At 41.3% G+C, this 17206-nt stretch overlaps 1 protein-coding gene across 1 annotated transcript in view; it reads left to right on the forward strand.

The window, feature by feature from the left end:
* The window catches only part of AK4 (adenylate kinase 4), a 42566-nt gene that overhangs the window by 19568 nt on the left and 5792 nt on the right, over window positions 1-17206 (forward strand). The window contains exons 3-4 of the mRNA XM_075181833.1: window positions 1170-1289; window positions 15826-15998. Coding sequence (XP_075037934.1) covers window positions 1170-1289; window positions 15826-15998 — 293 coding nt within the window. The remainder of the gene's footprint in view (window positions 1-1169; window positions 1290-15825; window positions 15999-17206) is intronic.

Genomic DNA, 17206 nt, shown 5'->3' on the forward strand with positions numbered 1-17206 from the left:
AAGGTTCATGGTTCAGTAACAGAAAGTGGTGGTGTCCAAAGTGAAGGACATTTGCCTTTAAGGTCATTCAGCCACTTTTTCAGCCTTCAGGTCATTCTGGCGTTTCCCATGGTTCTCCAGAGAACAAGACTATAGCAAGTTAGAGGAAATAGAGACCATGACCCAGACAAAGTCTGCATTGCAGCTTGAAGCATTGGAACCTCATTTTCATGTTATATCTTAGAAAAGACAAGGAATATTCTGCTCTGTTGGAATAAGTCCTGTCTCTTTCATTCCCGGTTCATGACTATATGATGTCTAGTATTGGAGATGAATGGACTCAACTGGAAATGACATTTTCTTGTTACTGAAAGGATGGTTAAAATGTATATTTTGGCAAGTAAAGCTCTGCTCTGGTATATACATAAAAAAAACAACGCTGCTATTACTCCGGTGGCCCAAAGGTTTTACAAGGCCAGTAGCACAGTGTCACGGTTTGACCATCACTGGGGGGGGGGGGAAAGGTGTTATCATTTCTGATTGGAAGAAAGTGCCAATTTAAGGACAATTAACCACAGTAACGTGGTTGCGCATAAAACGGTTTTGATAGTACCTCATGTGCTTTGGCGCAGGGTGTAGCATTGCAATGTGTGGCATTTGTAACATAGAAACATTTTTTTATAAACCTATGGTAACCTCAAACCCTATTTGCTTCTTTAATCTTTGTAAGGATACCCTTATGTCTATCCCAAACATGTTTAAATTGCTCTTCTGTATTACGTTATTGTACGTTATCCCCGTGTTTGCTTCAGTTTCCTCTGGCTGCTCCCAGTTTTCTCCCACAGCCAAATGACATACTGGGAGATTAATTGGCTTCTAGCTAGATTGAGGCTGGTGTGTGAGTGTGTTTCTGCCCTGTGGTTGGGAGATCTAGCTTATAACCTCCCCTGGGGGCAAGGATTGGTGAACGAAAATAAATTCTGACCCCCTACTGTGACATAGATAATCATGGCCACCCCCAGTAAACAAAAGCTGAGACTGGAGAGCTGATGTATCCGTATAAAGACTCACTGATCACTTTCATACTTGGTATTATGCTACCCCACTGTTCAGAATATGGCCTTATATTGTATATATTTTACATTCTTCTTTTGTAACAGAATTTACAATAATTTTTCTCTTGTCCACAGAGGCTGGCGTCTTGGCCAAGAAATATATGCAGCAAAGTCTTCCCGTCCCCGATGACCTCATCACCCGCGTCATGCTTTCCGAACTAGAGAAGAAGACCACTCACAGCTGGCTTCTGGACGGTAAATTCACATGTTGCTTCCTCAGTCATTATTTCGGCATTTGTAGCTATGGACGACTTAGAGCAAGATACATTTTACAACTAATGTTATCGTACCTGGTGAAAAGACCTAGGGGGTAAATGTATCATACCTTCTTAAAAAGAAAAGTGGAGGAGTTGTCCATAGCAACCAATCAGATTCTAGCTATCATTCTGTGGAATGTAATAGATAAATGATAGCTAGAATCTGATTGGTTGCTATGGGCAACATCTCCACTTTTCCTTTTTAAAAGGTTTGATACAATTACCCCCTAAATTCTATTAGTGTTCGTTCTAGCTACCTGCTCTATGATCATGTGACTGGAATTCACACGAACCAATCAGCTCTTTCTACAGTACTGTCTTGTTGCAGTTTATTGCCATATATATGCAGTTTTCCGTTTGACCTGACATATTGCTGCAAACCTTATTATTATATAACAATTTCTATATTATTATTTGTTATATGTATTATTATGTATTATGTATTATTATGTCTTGTAATGCGGTTTTAGGACTAGTAATATAATCTTATAATCATGCATGTCCATACCTTCCAGCACTTAGAAATGGAAAATAGAGACAAAATGAGGCCCTCCTTGGTCTGCCCAAACGTTAAACATCATTTTGGCCCCCACTTTCCTTTTAAATATAGGCATCAAAGCAAAATGTTAAGCATGAGAGAACGTGGATCTGGGTTGCAAGAATGATTATAGAAAAGGATTTACATAAATACAACCGTTTTGTAGGTCAAGGAAAGTGGATTATATACATAAAGATGTAATCCTGAAATAGCAACTGGTTTTCTGTTTTCAGACATGTATGTTGTTGTGTGTGAAACATTGACGCCCAAAGTCTTGTTACCTTGTATCCTTTATGCTAATAAATGTTAAGTCCCGGATACAGGACTTTTTTTGGGGCGCACTCACTTTGTGGAATCCTCTCCCTCGCAAAATAAAACTTTCCTCTGATCTTCAAACCTTCAAGCGTTCTCTGAAAACCCACCTCTTTAGGCAAGCTTATAATATTCCTCAACTACCATCTTACCCTCCCTAGGTTACCCTATTACCACCCTCTACACAGCTAACACAAGACAGCAACCCTCTGACATAGTTGTGTGACTGATCATACAGCCCACTTTTTAACCTTTGCATTCTAGCTGGACCAATATGCAATATGATGTAGCACTTACCCTTGTGTATCAAACCATTGTCCCATAAATTGTAAGCTTGTGAGCAGGACAATACCTGTCTATATTACCCAGTATTGTTTTATTGCTGTGTTTATTCCCGATTGTAAAACGCTATGGAATATGCTGACGCTATATAAATAAATTATGCTGTTGGGTCACATAAAGTAAAGCCCCTTATAGGGGATTCTGCATGGTCTCTGCAACCTTAGATGGGATGTTGACACCTTTTTTAGACACCCAGCTAAAGCTGCTTCTTGACGACTGTCTCTGTGTACAGTTGTCAGCACGCCCCCTTCCGTACTGTTTTCTGATTGGCTGTCTCGCTTGCTTTGCTGTCTATATCATGGCAATGTGAAAGAGACCATCTGGTGTTCAACTGAGCAAAATACAATCACACATTGAGTGACATTTACAAAACAGGTGCAGATGGAGAATTCAAATCCATCTAAACAAGGTTAGAGGGAAATTGAGAGAAAATATGGATATCGGTATGAAATAATTGGCTGCATTGCATCAGAAATATATGATATTAAATTGTATTTACTAAACTGCGGGTTTGAAAAAAATGGAGATGTTGCCTATAGCAACCAATCAGATTCTAGTTTATTTAGTACATTCTATAAAATGACAGATAAAATCTGGTTGCTATAGGCAACATCTATACTTTTTTAAACCTGTAGTTTAGTAAATATATACCAATAAAAGTGCATGTAGCTTTAAGAGGGACTTGTTGCTCCATCTTCATTGAAAGCATAAATTATACACAGAGAAAACACTCACCCGTTTATCCAGTAGATATTTGTCTGTTCCAGATCTTCGAGCTGATTTTCCAATGACTATAACTTTAGCTCAATTAATTCACTGATATAAAACAATCCTTTTATATTAGTTAATTGAGTTCAGTTTAATGCAGAGGGAAAGTCAGCTCTAAGATCGAGAGCAGAGAAATTTCTCCCAAATTTAATTGGGTGAGGTTGAGACCTCTGTATTTGCACCATTATTAAAAGTACAATTAAAGAGTAAAATATGACATAAGAAAGACTTGCCAGAGAAAAAGCATATATTCCGATTTTCTGACATTTTCATACTTTGCGCTGAACAATTTCTATTTGTAAAAAAAATAAATATGCAAGAAACCTTTTTGCAGTAATCAGGTCTGCCTAATATATCCAATTTATTGTAAAATACTCAGCATGCAGCAGATATGTGCACAGAAAGGTCTGTGGAATATTCCTGTGTTTCAGGCTGAGATGTTGCATTAACGGAAGTGGATGACTCAACGGTCTCTGTAAGAAATGAACCTTGTAGCTGTTACATAATATTGCCCCCTCACAATGTAACATCTGACATTCATTTCATAGTATCTCTTTAATTTTTAACACATACCCGGTGATTTTACTAGAATGCTGTCAATTGTTGGTGTTATTCTGTTTATGTTTAATAAAAAAAAATGGAACATAGTTCACTCAAAGATAAACTGTGGCTGTACTGACACCTAGCAGGCATTGCTTATAATCATCACCATTTATTTATATAGCACCACTAATTCCGCAGCGCTGTACAGAGAACTCTCTCACATCAGTCCTTGCCCCATTGGGGCTTACAGTCTAAATTCCCTAAAACACACAGACTAGGGTCAATTTGTTAGCAGCCAATTAACTTACCAGTATGTTTTTGGAGTGTGGAAGGAAACCCACACAAACACGGGGAGAACATACAAACTCCTCACAGATAAGGCCATGGTCGGGAATTGAACTCATGACCCCAGTGCTGTAAGGCAGAAGTGCTAACCACTGAGCCACCATGCTGCTTATAGCTGAATATCTGTAATGCACAGTATAGCACACGTGCTGGTGACAGTTCTGATATACGCTGCTTCCTATCCACACTTATACACCAGCCGACAGTACTGGCTATACTCTGTGACGGAGCATTGGAACCTGTAGGCGCTAAACCGTAAAAGCCCACCATTTAAATTTGGTCAGACAACCTATAGAATTCATGGGGACACACAAGGATAGGCTAATCTAGAACGGTCTGTAACCAATCAGATCATTTGAATATTATCGTTATTGTCATTGATTTGTACAGTGCTGGAGGAATAGTGATACTTCCATCAAGAGTCCGGTATTTTAAGCAAAGAGTGGACAGCGGTTAAACTCATAGCCTGTAACTGGTTCATGGGTAAAATTAAATAGCAGTCGACGTTCCGGAAGGGATACTCAGGAGACGTATAAGAAGTAACTAAGCTCATCGCCAACATCCTGTGGTTAAGTGATTAATAGTCAGCAATTAATTCACAGTCAGTGTTTGATTCACAGGTAGCAGTATAGTAGCGTTCAGGGTTCAAAGACAAGATCTGATACACGGGATACAATAAAGCATTGTCAGGTTCACAGTGAAGGTCTGATACACAATATTAGAGAAACTGGAAACACGAGACACTGACGAGGAACTCCGTAATCTGGCATCTAATGCTGGCTGATGCCAGGTACTTATAAACAGGTAAATATCCAGCAACTGGATGACATCACTCCTCGCTCTCTGTTTACCTGCTCCAACCTGGAATCTACTGCAGGAAAAGTATATCGCTTTATTACCTTTCTATACAGACTGGTCTTAACATAAGTCACCCATGGCTATTGTACACACATAGCCCCTATGGACCGTGACACCGGGCAGCGAGTATTGCCGTCCTGTGCCAGCTGGGGATGGTTAATGTGTGGGCAAATAGGGCTTATTACTCTCCTCCTTGTGTTTCTAAGTTATATTTTTAGCACAATGCCCCACCTACCCCTTCAGAGCCCCAGTACCGGTGCCCCGGGTGCACTACACGTAGTTCAACTCATCAGCTTCCAAAAATAACAAAAGAATGTCGGGCAGGCGGGCCCTTGAGTGTGCAGGGGCCCTGGTGCTCTGCACAAGTGGTAGCTCATCCGGTTTAAAACTCGTTGTAAAATGAACTTGTTGATATCTTTGTGAAACTGTGGGTTACTCAAGGCAGGCGGAACGCGGTAAGCTTGGTACACACAGCAGGAGGGTGCCGGTTATTCCCTGCTCATCATAAGTAGAGTGGGTATCAGTAAAACTATAGATCCGCACATGCGGGGAGAGGGGCAGGGGGGCGCTGGAGAGCCTCACACCGGCCCCGGGGGTCATTTTATATCTCTCCACAGCATTGTTATAAATGGAATAATCTCTGATTTGAAAGACTTATTTCTGGGAAGTAAACAAAGGTCATTTTTGAACCTTAATATCTGCGGACTTGCATTGCATTTTATTTTTCGCCTATTTGTTCGCCTCGCGCATACAATGGTGCATACCCTCACCATTTTTTAAACTGCCCCCGGTATACACCCACTGGCCTGACTAGAAATACTTGCAGCGGAAACCATAAATAGTGGCCCTAAACGTCTACCTACTCCCACTGTAGGATCACGCCCTTCATTAATTTCAACAATTTTGTTTTTCTATTTATAGCTCGGTTTGGCCAATATCTATGTCTTAAGAGTGAGGAGTGTAGAAAGACTTTAATAAATGAACTTCCCCATATAGAGTGCATCTGACGCCCCATTGACAGTAGTGTCCGAAGCCTGAATTTTGCTCCCGGAGGATATGTAAAGTCGAGGGCTTTTTGCAAGTGAGACATTCCGGCCGGCCATAAACCAGAAACTGTCTCCCTCTTCCTCCTGTGAATCTTATTTTAATATCTTGTCTTGCAAAAGTTTGTTTTCTAGGTAAAAATTAAAAAAGAAATAAAAACAATTAAATGTCATAACATAGTTTTTATATGTATGTATTTTATAGGGTTTATTTGATGATTATTGTATAGATATTTTGGTGACTACCATAATATTATTATGTTGATTACTAAAGAGGTATTCTGGTGATTAATTATAGGAATATTTTGAAGATAATTGTATGGATAATTTGGAATTTGTACGGATAGTTTGGTGATTATTGTAGAGATATTTCAGCTATTATGGGGATATTTTGGTTGAACACTTAGGAGATTATTTTTTGGTGATTTGTTGTAGGGATATTTTGGTGACAACTATAGGGAAATTTAGATGAGTATCATAGGGATATTTTGATGATTAATAAAGAGAATTTGGCAGTCACTATAGGGATTTTTGGAATCACTTGTTACATAGAAATTATAAATGTAATATTAACAGTTCATGCGTCAGTTGCGTATAAAAATATGTAGACACATGTTTTATCTGAAAGCTTGGACTGTCTAGCAGGGATTTAAACATCCTGGAATCACAATCATTATACCTGTGATGAAATTGCCATCTTTGTGAAGAAACGCATAAGGTTTCATAGGCAAACCGATGGGGGAGGGGGTTTTCTAGTGTCTGGAAATCCCCTCCAAGCCTGGGGCACTGTATAATTGAGGTGGTTGGACCCTGCCCCCACTTCACACGGCTCTGCTTGAAAAGGGAGAGATACGTGCCCCTAACAGTAGTGCACGCAGCATTGCCCATGTATATTATGGGGATAGGAAGAGATGGAGAGCAGCCAAGCACTGTCTAATATTATAGCCACACCCCCATGCATGCTGGTCACGCCCACTGGTGGCGTAGTGTGGAAACCCCCCTCTACAAATCCTGCGTTTGCCCCTGGGTTTTAGAAGCTTTCTCCAAAACAGGATTTCCAACTCTCATCATAAAACTAAGGTTGGGTACACATTGTACAAATTTTTTCCCAATGCGATATCGCTAACAATTTTACCAACGATTAAAATAAAAATGAAAATAAAAAAAATCCTGATCAGCAGCAGATTCCCGTGTACACACTATACATGTTGTACAAGATTTACCTTCAGATCTGTGCTCTTCATCTGTCATAACCACCAGCTGAAAAGATGGTGACTCTGCACACTCCATAGAGATTTATGGACACTGCTGGTCCTGAGTGCGTACACACTGGAGGATTGGGACAACATCGTTAAATGTGATTTTTAGTTCAGTATAAAAATCAAACTAAACCATACCGTGAGCTTTGGAATGATAATCGTTCATCTTTACAGTGTACACACAAATGCGATATCGGGCCAAACAGTCGTTTATCATGTGATTGGCCCAATAATCATCTGATAACACTGTAGTGTGTACCCAGCCTAAGAGTGTCCGGACACACATCCATTCATCTCATAACCGGGAGCATCCTTCACGGAGAGAAGGATTTCTCTTCATAAGTAATTTATACCACTCAGTGGACTCTCCATACACATATCCATACAGCACACTGCAGGATACGTCCAATACATATGTGGAAGGTAAAGTCTCTGCAGAACATATTGGGCAGCACAGTGGCCTAGTGGTTAGCACTTCTGCCTCGCAGCACTGGGGTCATGAGTTCGATTCCCGACCATGGCCTTATCTGTGTGGAGTTTGTATGTTCTCCCTGTGTTTGCATGGGTTTCCTCCGGGTGCTCCAGTTTCCTCCCACAGTCCAAAAACATACTGGTAGGTTAATTGGCTGCTATCAAAATTGACCCTAGTCTCTTCCTGTCTGTCTGTGTGTTAGTGTGTGTCTATATTAGGGAATTTAGACTGTAAGCTCCAATGGGGCAGGGACTGATGTGAGTGAGTTCTCTGTACAGCGCTGCAGAATTAGCAGCGCTATATAAATAAATGATGATATAGAAAAAAAAACTATTCAATTAATGTCACCTGTCACTAATAACAAAGCATTAAACATTTTTTTTTTCCCCATAAAATATTTAAGGATGTTATTAACATCTACTGTACATAAATTGCATTTTTACAGTTGCTTATGATTGCAAACACATGTTCTAGCATCATCATCATCATCATCATTTATTTATCTAGCGCCACTAATTCCGCAGCGCTGTACAGAGAACTCACATCAGTCCCTGCCCCATTGGAGCTTACAGTCTAAATTCCCTAATATAGACACACACTTACACAGAGGGAGACAGACAGAGAGGGAAAGACTAGGGTCAATTTTGATAGCAGCCAATTAACCTACCAGTGACTTTTTGAAGTGTGGGAGGAAACCGGAGCACGCAGAGGAAACCCACGCAAACACGGGGAGAACATACAAACTCCACACAGATAAGGCCATGGTCAGGACATGAACTCATGACCCCAGTGCTGTGAGGCAGAAGTGCTAACCACTAGGCCACTGTGATGCATGCATACGTGACTGTCATCACTAATAATCGGCACTTACACCCGACCAAGTGATAAAACAGAAAAACATGTACCCGTGAGATGTCCTAAGATTGAATCGGACGCTGCTGCTGCGTGCTCTGCAGCTTGGCACGCCCTTACTGTACATTGACTATGGGCATACGCTCATTCCCGTCCTCATGCCGCCCATGAAATCATAGGCTGTCGTAAGGGTCCTCTGCGCTCAAAGATGAACTGGAGGCTGCTGCGCTCTGGCGTATGGTTTGTTTCTGGGCATACGCAGAGTGATTTTACGCAAAACACAAACCGGCATTTACGTGCTTTAATGAATCTGGCCCTGTTTATTTTATATAGTTTCAGTAGATTTTATTAGAGATACTGATTTATGTGTTTACTATTTGTACTTTGTTTTGTATTGAACAAGAACACAGAATCCTCTAAGTCAGCAGTTAACATTCATCTATCTCTTCAGTTTTGAATTTGGACTATATATGGTAGAGTTATTGTATTCATTTTACTGCTCTCTTTTTCTCTTTTGTTGTTCTCTTCCAGCTGAGCTGCCTTGTATGTTGGAGTCAGTTTGATGGTTCTTGTAAATAACTTAAATAATCATTTTATAACTGTTATGTTAGATGGAATACACATGGGCAAGCTCTTAGCAACTAAGTTATATTCCACAATGAATAAATACACTTACTCTTTATAAAGTGATGTTTGTGCCAAAACAAATGTAACAATGAAAAGCTTTAGTCAAGTGCTCTGTATTGCAGAGCTGGGATGACAGATTTGTCACCTCTGGTGCTTTTGTTAAACTGATGCATTACCTTTATAATGAGAAGCTGAGGTACTAACGCTTAAAGGAGCAGTTATACCTTAAATACCAACAATCCCTGTTCAATACAAAGTGCATCCTAGGTAGCTATAAGTATCAAAAATGTTGAAGGATTATTTAATATTTATTCTAACAGTAAGTGCAGAGGGTCAATTTCTTCTTATTATCATCATTGCATTAGAGGACATACAGTATGCCATCATATTTGTAGCCCAAAACCTCCCAGCAAAGTGCATATGTTTTTTTTAAAGTGCTAGAATTCTTGCTTAATCTGTCTCCTCCAGGGAGTTACCCTTTAGAAAAAAACATGTTACACTGCTGGGCAGGTGACAAATGTAATATGTCCTGATAGATTTGATGTTGGGAAGGGGTGAGGGGTCCTATCTCAAAGCTGAGAAGTATTTGTGTGCAACCTGCAAAATCCAGCATGTTAAAAAATTGCATTTGCCCCCTCGCATCACAACATGGCCTGTCCAGGTGCATATTGAACCCTTTAATAAAAAAATAAAAAAGTGAGTATATAAAGGGCATTGTTTGGAGTTAGGAGCAAATCTAGCTAAAGCATGTTAGAAGTAACATACAAATTCGTAAAAGAGATGCACATATTTTACATCATATACAAGAACAATCAAAACTAACAATTTCGACAGTGGTTACGCATGTCAAGAAGGACGAGGTCCTGGAAAGAAGCTATGCAAAGCTCGCCGAACATTGTCAACAGTAATTAGAAGGACAAAATCAAGATTACATGAGTAAAGAGAGAGCAGCTATTGCACAAAAAGCCATCTCTCAAGTAACACGTAGGGTCGGGGAGCCACCCCTGGAGGTGAGAATGGTAAATAAAGGAGTTAGAGAGTGATGGGTCAGTCGTTATATACCAAAAAGTGTCCTTAAAACAGCCCAAAACACATTCTTTAATTGGGTTGGAGAGAGTGTCAGTGTAGCTTTCCCATATTTCAAAAAATGCAGCTGAGTCTGCAAATAGATGTTTTCTTACTGCTTATTGATACTTTCATACCTCTGGGCAACATTCCAAAGATAGCCCATTCCACTGTTAAAGGGAGACAATTAACAACGTAGTTTGTGAACATCCAGATGTGGGTCCAGAACTGTTTCACTGGTGGGCAGTCCTATAAGCAATGGGCCATATCTGCCATCAGGCAGCCACATTTCAGACATTAGTGATCAGCTGTCAAACCTATTTTTAAACAATGGGATGGGGACAAGTAGGCTTTATGGTAAACATTAAGAGACATTTCCAAATAAGTTGTCGCTAGGAGCAATCTGCTAAAGAGCAGAGTAAAAAATCAGTAGTCAACTCAGGAAGCGCTCCCTCCATTGTCCCAATCCCGTCTTCAAGGTATCACAGTCAAGTGTTGCAAATACAAATGTATAATGAATGGAAATAGCCCCATGTGGGGGAGGTTGTCTAAGAAGCAAAGAATCTAGGGGGGTTGTCCCAATCAAGTTGGGAACATGGACTGGCCACCACAGTCGCATAATGTTGACCCTGCTAAAAAGCTAGTCTTAACAGCCTGATTGCTTCATGTCGGTTCCCTGCTTGTTGGAAAGTCAACGGCTTCTTGGTAGATGAATTCAAGTACCGCCCCAGCGTCCCAAGCCCCGCGGCAGTCCATAGAGTGAAGGAATAGACAGCCATCCTGAAAACTATAATTCCCAAGCAAATGGAGATGGACAGATAAATAAGGATTTAGTTGTTGTCGTACTTTGTGCCACGACTTTCTAGTGGAGATCAAAAAAGGGTTATCAAAGGCTTCCACTGGCACCTCATGGTCATGTATATGAAGGACAGCTGTCAGTTTTAGGACAGAGAGGAAATTCTGTTCCACGGAGGTATTTACATAGGTGTCATACCCTTGTAACCAATCCTTCAGATACCTAAGTTGGGTAGCCTGATTATAGAGATCTATATTGGGCAAATTAATTTCGTCCTCCATTTAAATACTGAATTCAGACGTTGTACAGTGTTACAGTATGATCAGGACTTTTGGATTTGGTTTCAGATTGCTCTATCCATGTCAGTGTTATAGTGCTCTGATTAGTTACAGTCTGGTCTATCTATGTCAGTGTTATAATATTCTGATTGGTTACAGTTTGGTCTATCAATGTCAGTGTTATAATGTTCTGATTGATACAGTTTGGTCTAGCCATGTCAATGTTCTAAGGCTTTGATTGGTTACAGTTTGGTTTAATATTGTTAATTTTCTAATTCTCTGGCTACAGTTTGATTTAGCCATGTCAGTGTTCTAATGCTCTGATTGGTTACAGTTTGGTCTATCTATGTAAATGTTCTAATACTTTGATTGCTTACAGTTTAATAGTGTTCATTTTCTAATTCTTTGATTGGCTACAGATCGGTTTAGCCATGTCAATGTTCTAATGCTCTCATTGGTAACAGGTTAGTCCAGTCATGTTAAAATTCTAATGCTTTGATTGGCTACCGTTTGGTCTAGCCATGTGGCTGTCCCTTGCTCTGATTGGTTAGTTTACTATTGTTAATGTTCTAATATTAGTAATATCAGGCCACCGCTGTACAAATCTGATGACTATATTAGCCACCAATTATAATCATATAACTTACCTGAATTAGCACAATGTAAACCTATTTTTGGCCTTAGCGGTAAATAAGCTCACAAATTTCATATATACAGCAAAGTATGTTGGTGAAATACAGGTTATGATAAATATGAAGGGCCTGATTCGTTAAAGAAAGTAAAGAGGAAAAAAGAGTAACTTTGCACCTTGCAAAACCATGTTGCATTGTAGGTAGGATGTAAATGTGAATTGTAGGGACAGATTTATAGTTGGGGTAGGGCATGTCCTAGATAAACATTTAATTTCAGTGTACAATTAAAATGATCAAGTATTTGTGTCCTACATGAAAACACAGCCAGTATTTAATGTATGTGCAAAATAATAAACTAATTTTCGCCCCTTGCATTACAACATGGTTTGTCCAGGAGAAAATGTACTCTTTTTTTTTGGCTTACTTTCCATAATGAATCAGGCCTGAAATGTATTGTTAAGCTGCATTTAAAAACAACATCTGTGAATTATTTTCCCACTGACTGCAGAGACATAATTATCTTGTATGATAACCACCCACACAACACTTCTAACATGCTGACACACAATACATACTACGTAAAGCAGAATATATGTATCATCCTAGACTATTCATTCACCACTATGGCTTAGTCACATCCCAGCTATCCATCCATTGTTCACAAACCCCTTCTTTAGTTGGTTTTGATGTATATATCTCTACAGGTAATTTTGCCACAATGCCTGTCGATGTAGATAGTGTTTTGCTGTATCTTGCGTCATGTTATACTGTATCCGTAACACAGATTATCATACAACAGGTATCTCCAGACTTAAGCAAAAGTGCAAACTGTTGAGACAAATCTTCTCACTTCTAAAATGTTGGGTTGTCCTCAATCAGTACAGTGAATTTACAATGGTTATTAGCAGAATTTAAGAATAATGTGGTACAATTTGGGCCCCATGGGTTTCTTTTCCCTTCCCCCTTGGTTGGAGAAAAAAAAGGGGACTATTCTGGGAAAACCAGGACACATGGGAGCCCTACTAATAGGATGGCTACTAATGTTGTACATTGTCATTTCTACCATGTGCTGGCCGGCCCGGGTGTAAATTTGTTGCCCTCCACTGTTCTGTGCTGCCCCGTTCCTCCCCCCTCCCTATATATCCCTCTTTCAGCACATTTATAAATATAATATGTAACTAATTATTGTTCTACAAAATACAAAATGGTGCTGGAGCTCAACTCTGCCTTTACACAGCTCCGCCCCTACACAGCTCCACCCCTACACAGCTCCACTGTAACACAGCTCCACCCCTACACAGCTCCACTGTAACACAGCCCTGCCTCCCACAGCTCTGCCCCTACACAGCTCCGCCCCACACAGCTCCGCCCCTACACAGCTCCACTGTAACACAGCTCTACCCCTACACAGCTCCACTGTAACACAGCCCTGCCTCCCACAGCTCTGCCCCTACACAGCTCCGCCCCTACACAGCTCCACTGTAACACAGCTCCACCCCTACACAGCTCCACTGTAATACAGCCCTGCCTCCCACAGCTCCGCCCCTACACAGCTCCACTGTAACACAGCCCTGCCTCCCACAGCTCCGCTCCTACACAGCTCTGCCCCTACACAGCTCCATTGTAACACAGCCCTGCCTCCCACAGCTCCGCCCCTACACAGCTCCACTGTAACACAGCCCTGCCTCCCACAGCTCCGCCCCTACACAGCTCCACTGTAACACAGCCCTGCCTCCCACAGCTCCGCTCCTACACAGCTCTGCCCCTACACAGCTCCACTGTAACACAGCCCTGCCTCCCACAGCTCTGCTCCTACACAGCTCTGCCCCTACACAGCTCCACTGTAACACGGCCCTGCCTCCCACAGCTCCGCTCCTACACAGCTCTGCCCCTACACAGCTCCGCCCTTACACAGCTCCACTGTAACACAGCCCTGCCTCCCACAGCTCCGCTCCTACACAGCTCTGCCCCTACACAGCTCCACTGTAACACAGCCCTGCCTCCCACAGCTCCGCTCCTACACAGCTCTGCCCCTACACAGCTCCACTGTAACAGAGCCCTGCCTCCCACAGCTCCGCTCCTACACAGCTCTGCCCCTACACAGCTCCGCCCCTACACAGCTCCACTGTAACACAGCTCCATCCCTACACATCTCCACTGTAACACAGCCCTGCCTCCCACAGCTCCGCCCCTACACAGCTCCACTGTAACACAGCCCTGCCTCCCACAGCTCCGCTCGTACACAGCTCTGCCCCTACACAGCTCCACTGTAACACAGCCCTGCTTCCCACAGCTCCGCCCCTACACAGCTCCACTGTAACACATCCCTGCCTCCCACAGCTCCGCTCCTACACAGCTCTGCCTCTACACAGCTCCGCCCCTACACAGCTCCACTACTACACAGCTCCACTGTAACACAGCCCTGCCTCCCACAGCTCCGCTCCTACACAGCTCCACTGTAACACAGCCCTGCCTCCCACAGCTCCGCTCCTACACAGCTCTGCCCCATACACAGCTCCGCCCCTACATTCCTGCCACCCGAGTCTGAGCTTATGTGGCCTTTTCAGAGATCCAGGTCTTGCTGTTGGTGCTTCTTACTGCACTCTCCAGTTGACTTGGAGCCTTTTCTAGGAATTGCCCCAATGGGATCCATTATACTGTTAATGTTCTAATGCTCTAACGCTAGCACAATCCTGTAAATAGGATTCACAGTGGAGCCCATTGTCTCCATTGTCGGCATACCCACTTATATTTTTATTAGTATTTGGGCTTTTAGCTTACGCATTGTGACGCTGTTAACGTCAGCTAATATAGTGAAGTCCATAGAATGACTTCCAATGACCTTTTGAACACAAGTATAAATGCTTGTTAGCACAGGTCTGGGTTTGATAAGTTGTTTAACTGGCATTTACACTTGCACTTATAACAAATGCCAGTTAAATGCCAATCAGTCCCCGGCTGTATCTCTCCCAGTTTATAGCTGAACATCGGCTGGACAACGTGGTCCGACACTGTGATAAATTGCTAAGCATGTCACCAAAAATGAGATGTGTGCTTAGTGGGATTCATGTCCCTGGTTTAATTCCCCTAATCTGCCACCATCTCCCAACATTGCATCCTGTTTAACTAAAGGATATATGGCGAGTCTGCTCCCTAGAGTAATGTCTTCTTGTCTACATCTGTCAACAGTTTATATTTTTATCTGAAAGTCGCTTGCAGTAATTCTCCCCAGTTGTACAGCGCAGTATAGTATAGCTGGCATTACAGATTAATGGCGATAATAAAAACATCATGGCAGAAACAAGAATGTGTGATTTTAATAACAGGCCGTTTAATCAAAATAAACTATCTCTATTCTTAGTTCAGTTATGAAAGAATCCTGTAACTGCTGAACAGACAATCCTGATTCTGTTATTGCTACACTGCTGGTAGTAATGCAGGATGCATTATAATGTACTTGCATTAACCTCACCCCAAGGTAACAAGTTCAAGTGCTAAATGGAATGTTACACATTCTCTGAGATCACCCCTTCGGAATTCTGAGAACCCAGGATCATCTTACGCAGATTGATGTCATGTTAGGACCTGAGCAACCTAATTGTATGGAATTTAAACAGTTTTTGGTTGTTTTTTTTTGTTGCAACTTTGATTCATTTATGATTGTTTCAGAGCTAAGGCTAACCCATTAACCCACAGAGGTATTACGGTTATGAATTTTTGATATTTATTTTTGTATGTGTTTAGGTTTTCCCAGGACCCTGGTGCAGGCGGAAGCTCTCGATAAGATTTGTGATCTGGACCTAGTGATTTCTTTAAACATCCCCTTTGAGACGCTGAAAGATCGTCTGAACACCCGGTGGGTTCACCTGCCCAGCGGAAGGGTTTACAACCTGGAATTCAATCCTCCCCACGTACATGTAAGAACAAACTATACAGATTGGTAATAAGTCTCCTTTATCATTGTCATGAGTTTAGCAACATTACACAGACAATAATGGGGGAACTAGTCCTTTTTTGCAGCACGCATATTACACCTACTGCGAGTGATGTGATCTCATCTTAGCTGACATTACAATAACAGCACATATGTTCTGGGATCTGCAGTTTATCCCACATTGGGCTTCACTCATTTTTATTCATCGGAGGATTCTCTCCAACCCACCAGATTTTGCATTGTTTTGTAAAAAAAAAAAAAAAAAAAAAAATTGATTGAATGCAGAGTGCTACTTTTCGGATAATATTTTGTATTTTTCTAATGTGATACAATGTTTTCAGGGTTGTTCTTGAGGATTCCTCAAATAAATACTTATCCCTTTATTGTGTGGTAGGAAGGTTCACACTTACCGGTCAATCAGTAGGGAAGTCACCTGTTCTTGAAAAGGAATTTTAAAAACACAGAGGATTACTTACAAATTTTAAACAATAAATTCTGGAAAATAAAGAGCATGGACTCTATATTGACTAGCCTTTCATTATCAGAGCTTTATGATTTCAGACGCAATGATTTGAATGGGCAATTTGCATTTTACCCCAAATTGCTGCATGGGTGGAGCCAATAAAGACTGTGAATTTTGAGATATGAGAATGGGACCCATACCCACTTGAACTGATGGTCAGGAGTGTTCATGGCATCTTTTGAATGCTGTCTGCTCTATTTAGTTGTGTTTGCGTTCTTGCGCTCTTGAACTATTCAAGGCGAGAAACAGAGAGTCAATAGAAAAAATGAGCTATTCATTTAAATAAACATTAAAGATAAAATTAATACACAAAATACTACTGTATCATTCTTGGCATATTTTGCTTTTTTTGTATTAACGGATTTGGAGTGCAGTATGTAACTTATGTTAGCCGAGTTCAGGGTATTAAGAGCTGAGCCCGGCCCGTTTTTGTCATTGGTGTGCATTGTACTTTTTAAGGTGTGCACTTTGGTAACTAAAGAGTTAAAGAGTAAATCTAATAAAGACTCTACCCTGAAGGGTTTCTCTGACAATCTAGACTCAGAGCAATCTATTTCTCCTGGCACGGTGGCAGGCTCCTGTTATTAACAGTACAGTTTACAGTGTGTGCAGCTTTGGGGAAACAGTGTTTCTGTGTCTGGGAAGAGGGTGGCTGTAGATTAAAATAA

This window comes from Mixophyes fleayi, chromosome 8 (genome assembly GCF_038048845.1).
Source record: "Mixophyes fleayi isolate aMixFle1 chromosome 8, aMixFle1.hap1, whole genome shotgun sequence".
Classification (NCBI taxonomy): Eukaryota; Metazoa; Chordata; class Amphibia; order Anura; family Limnodynastidae; genus Mixophyes; species Mixophyes fleayi.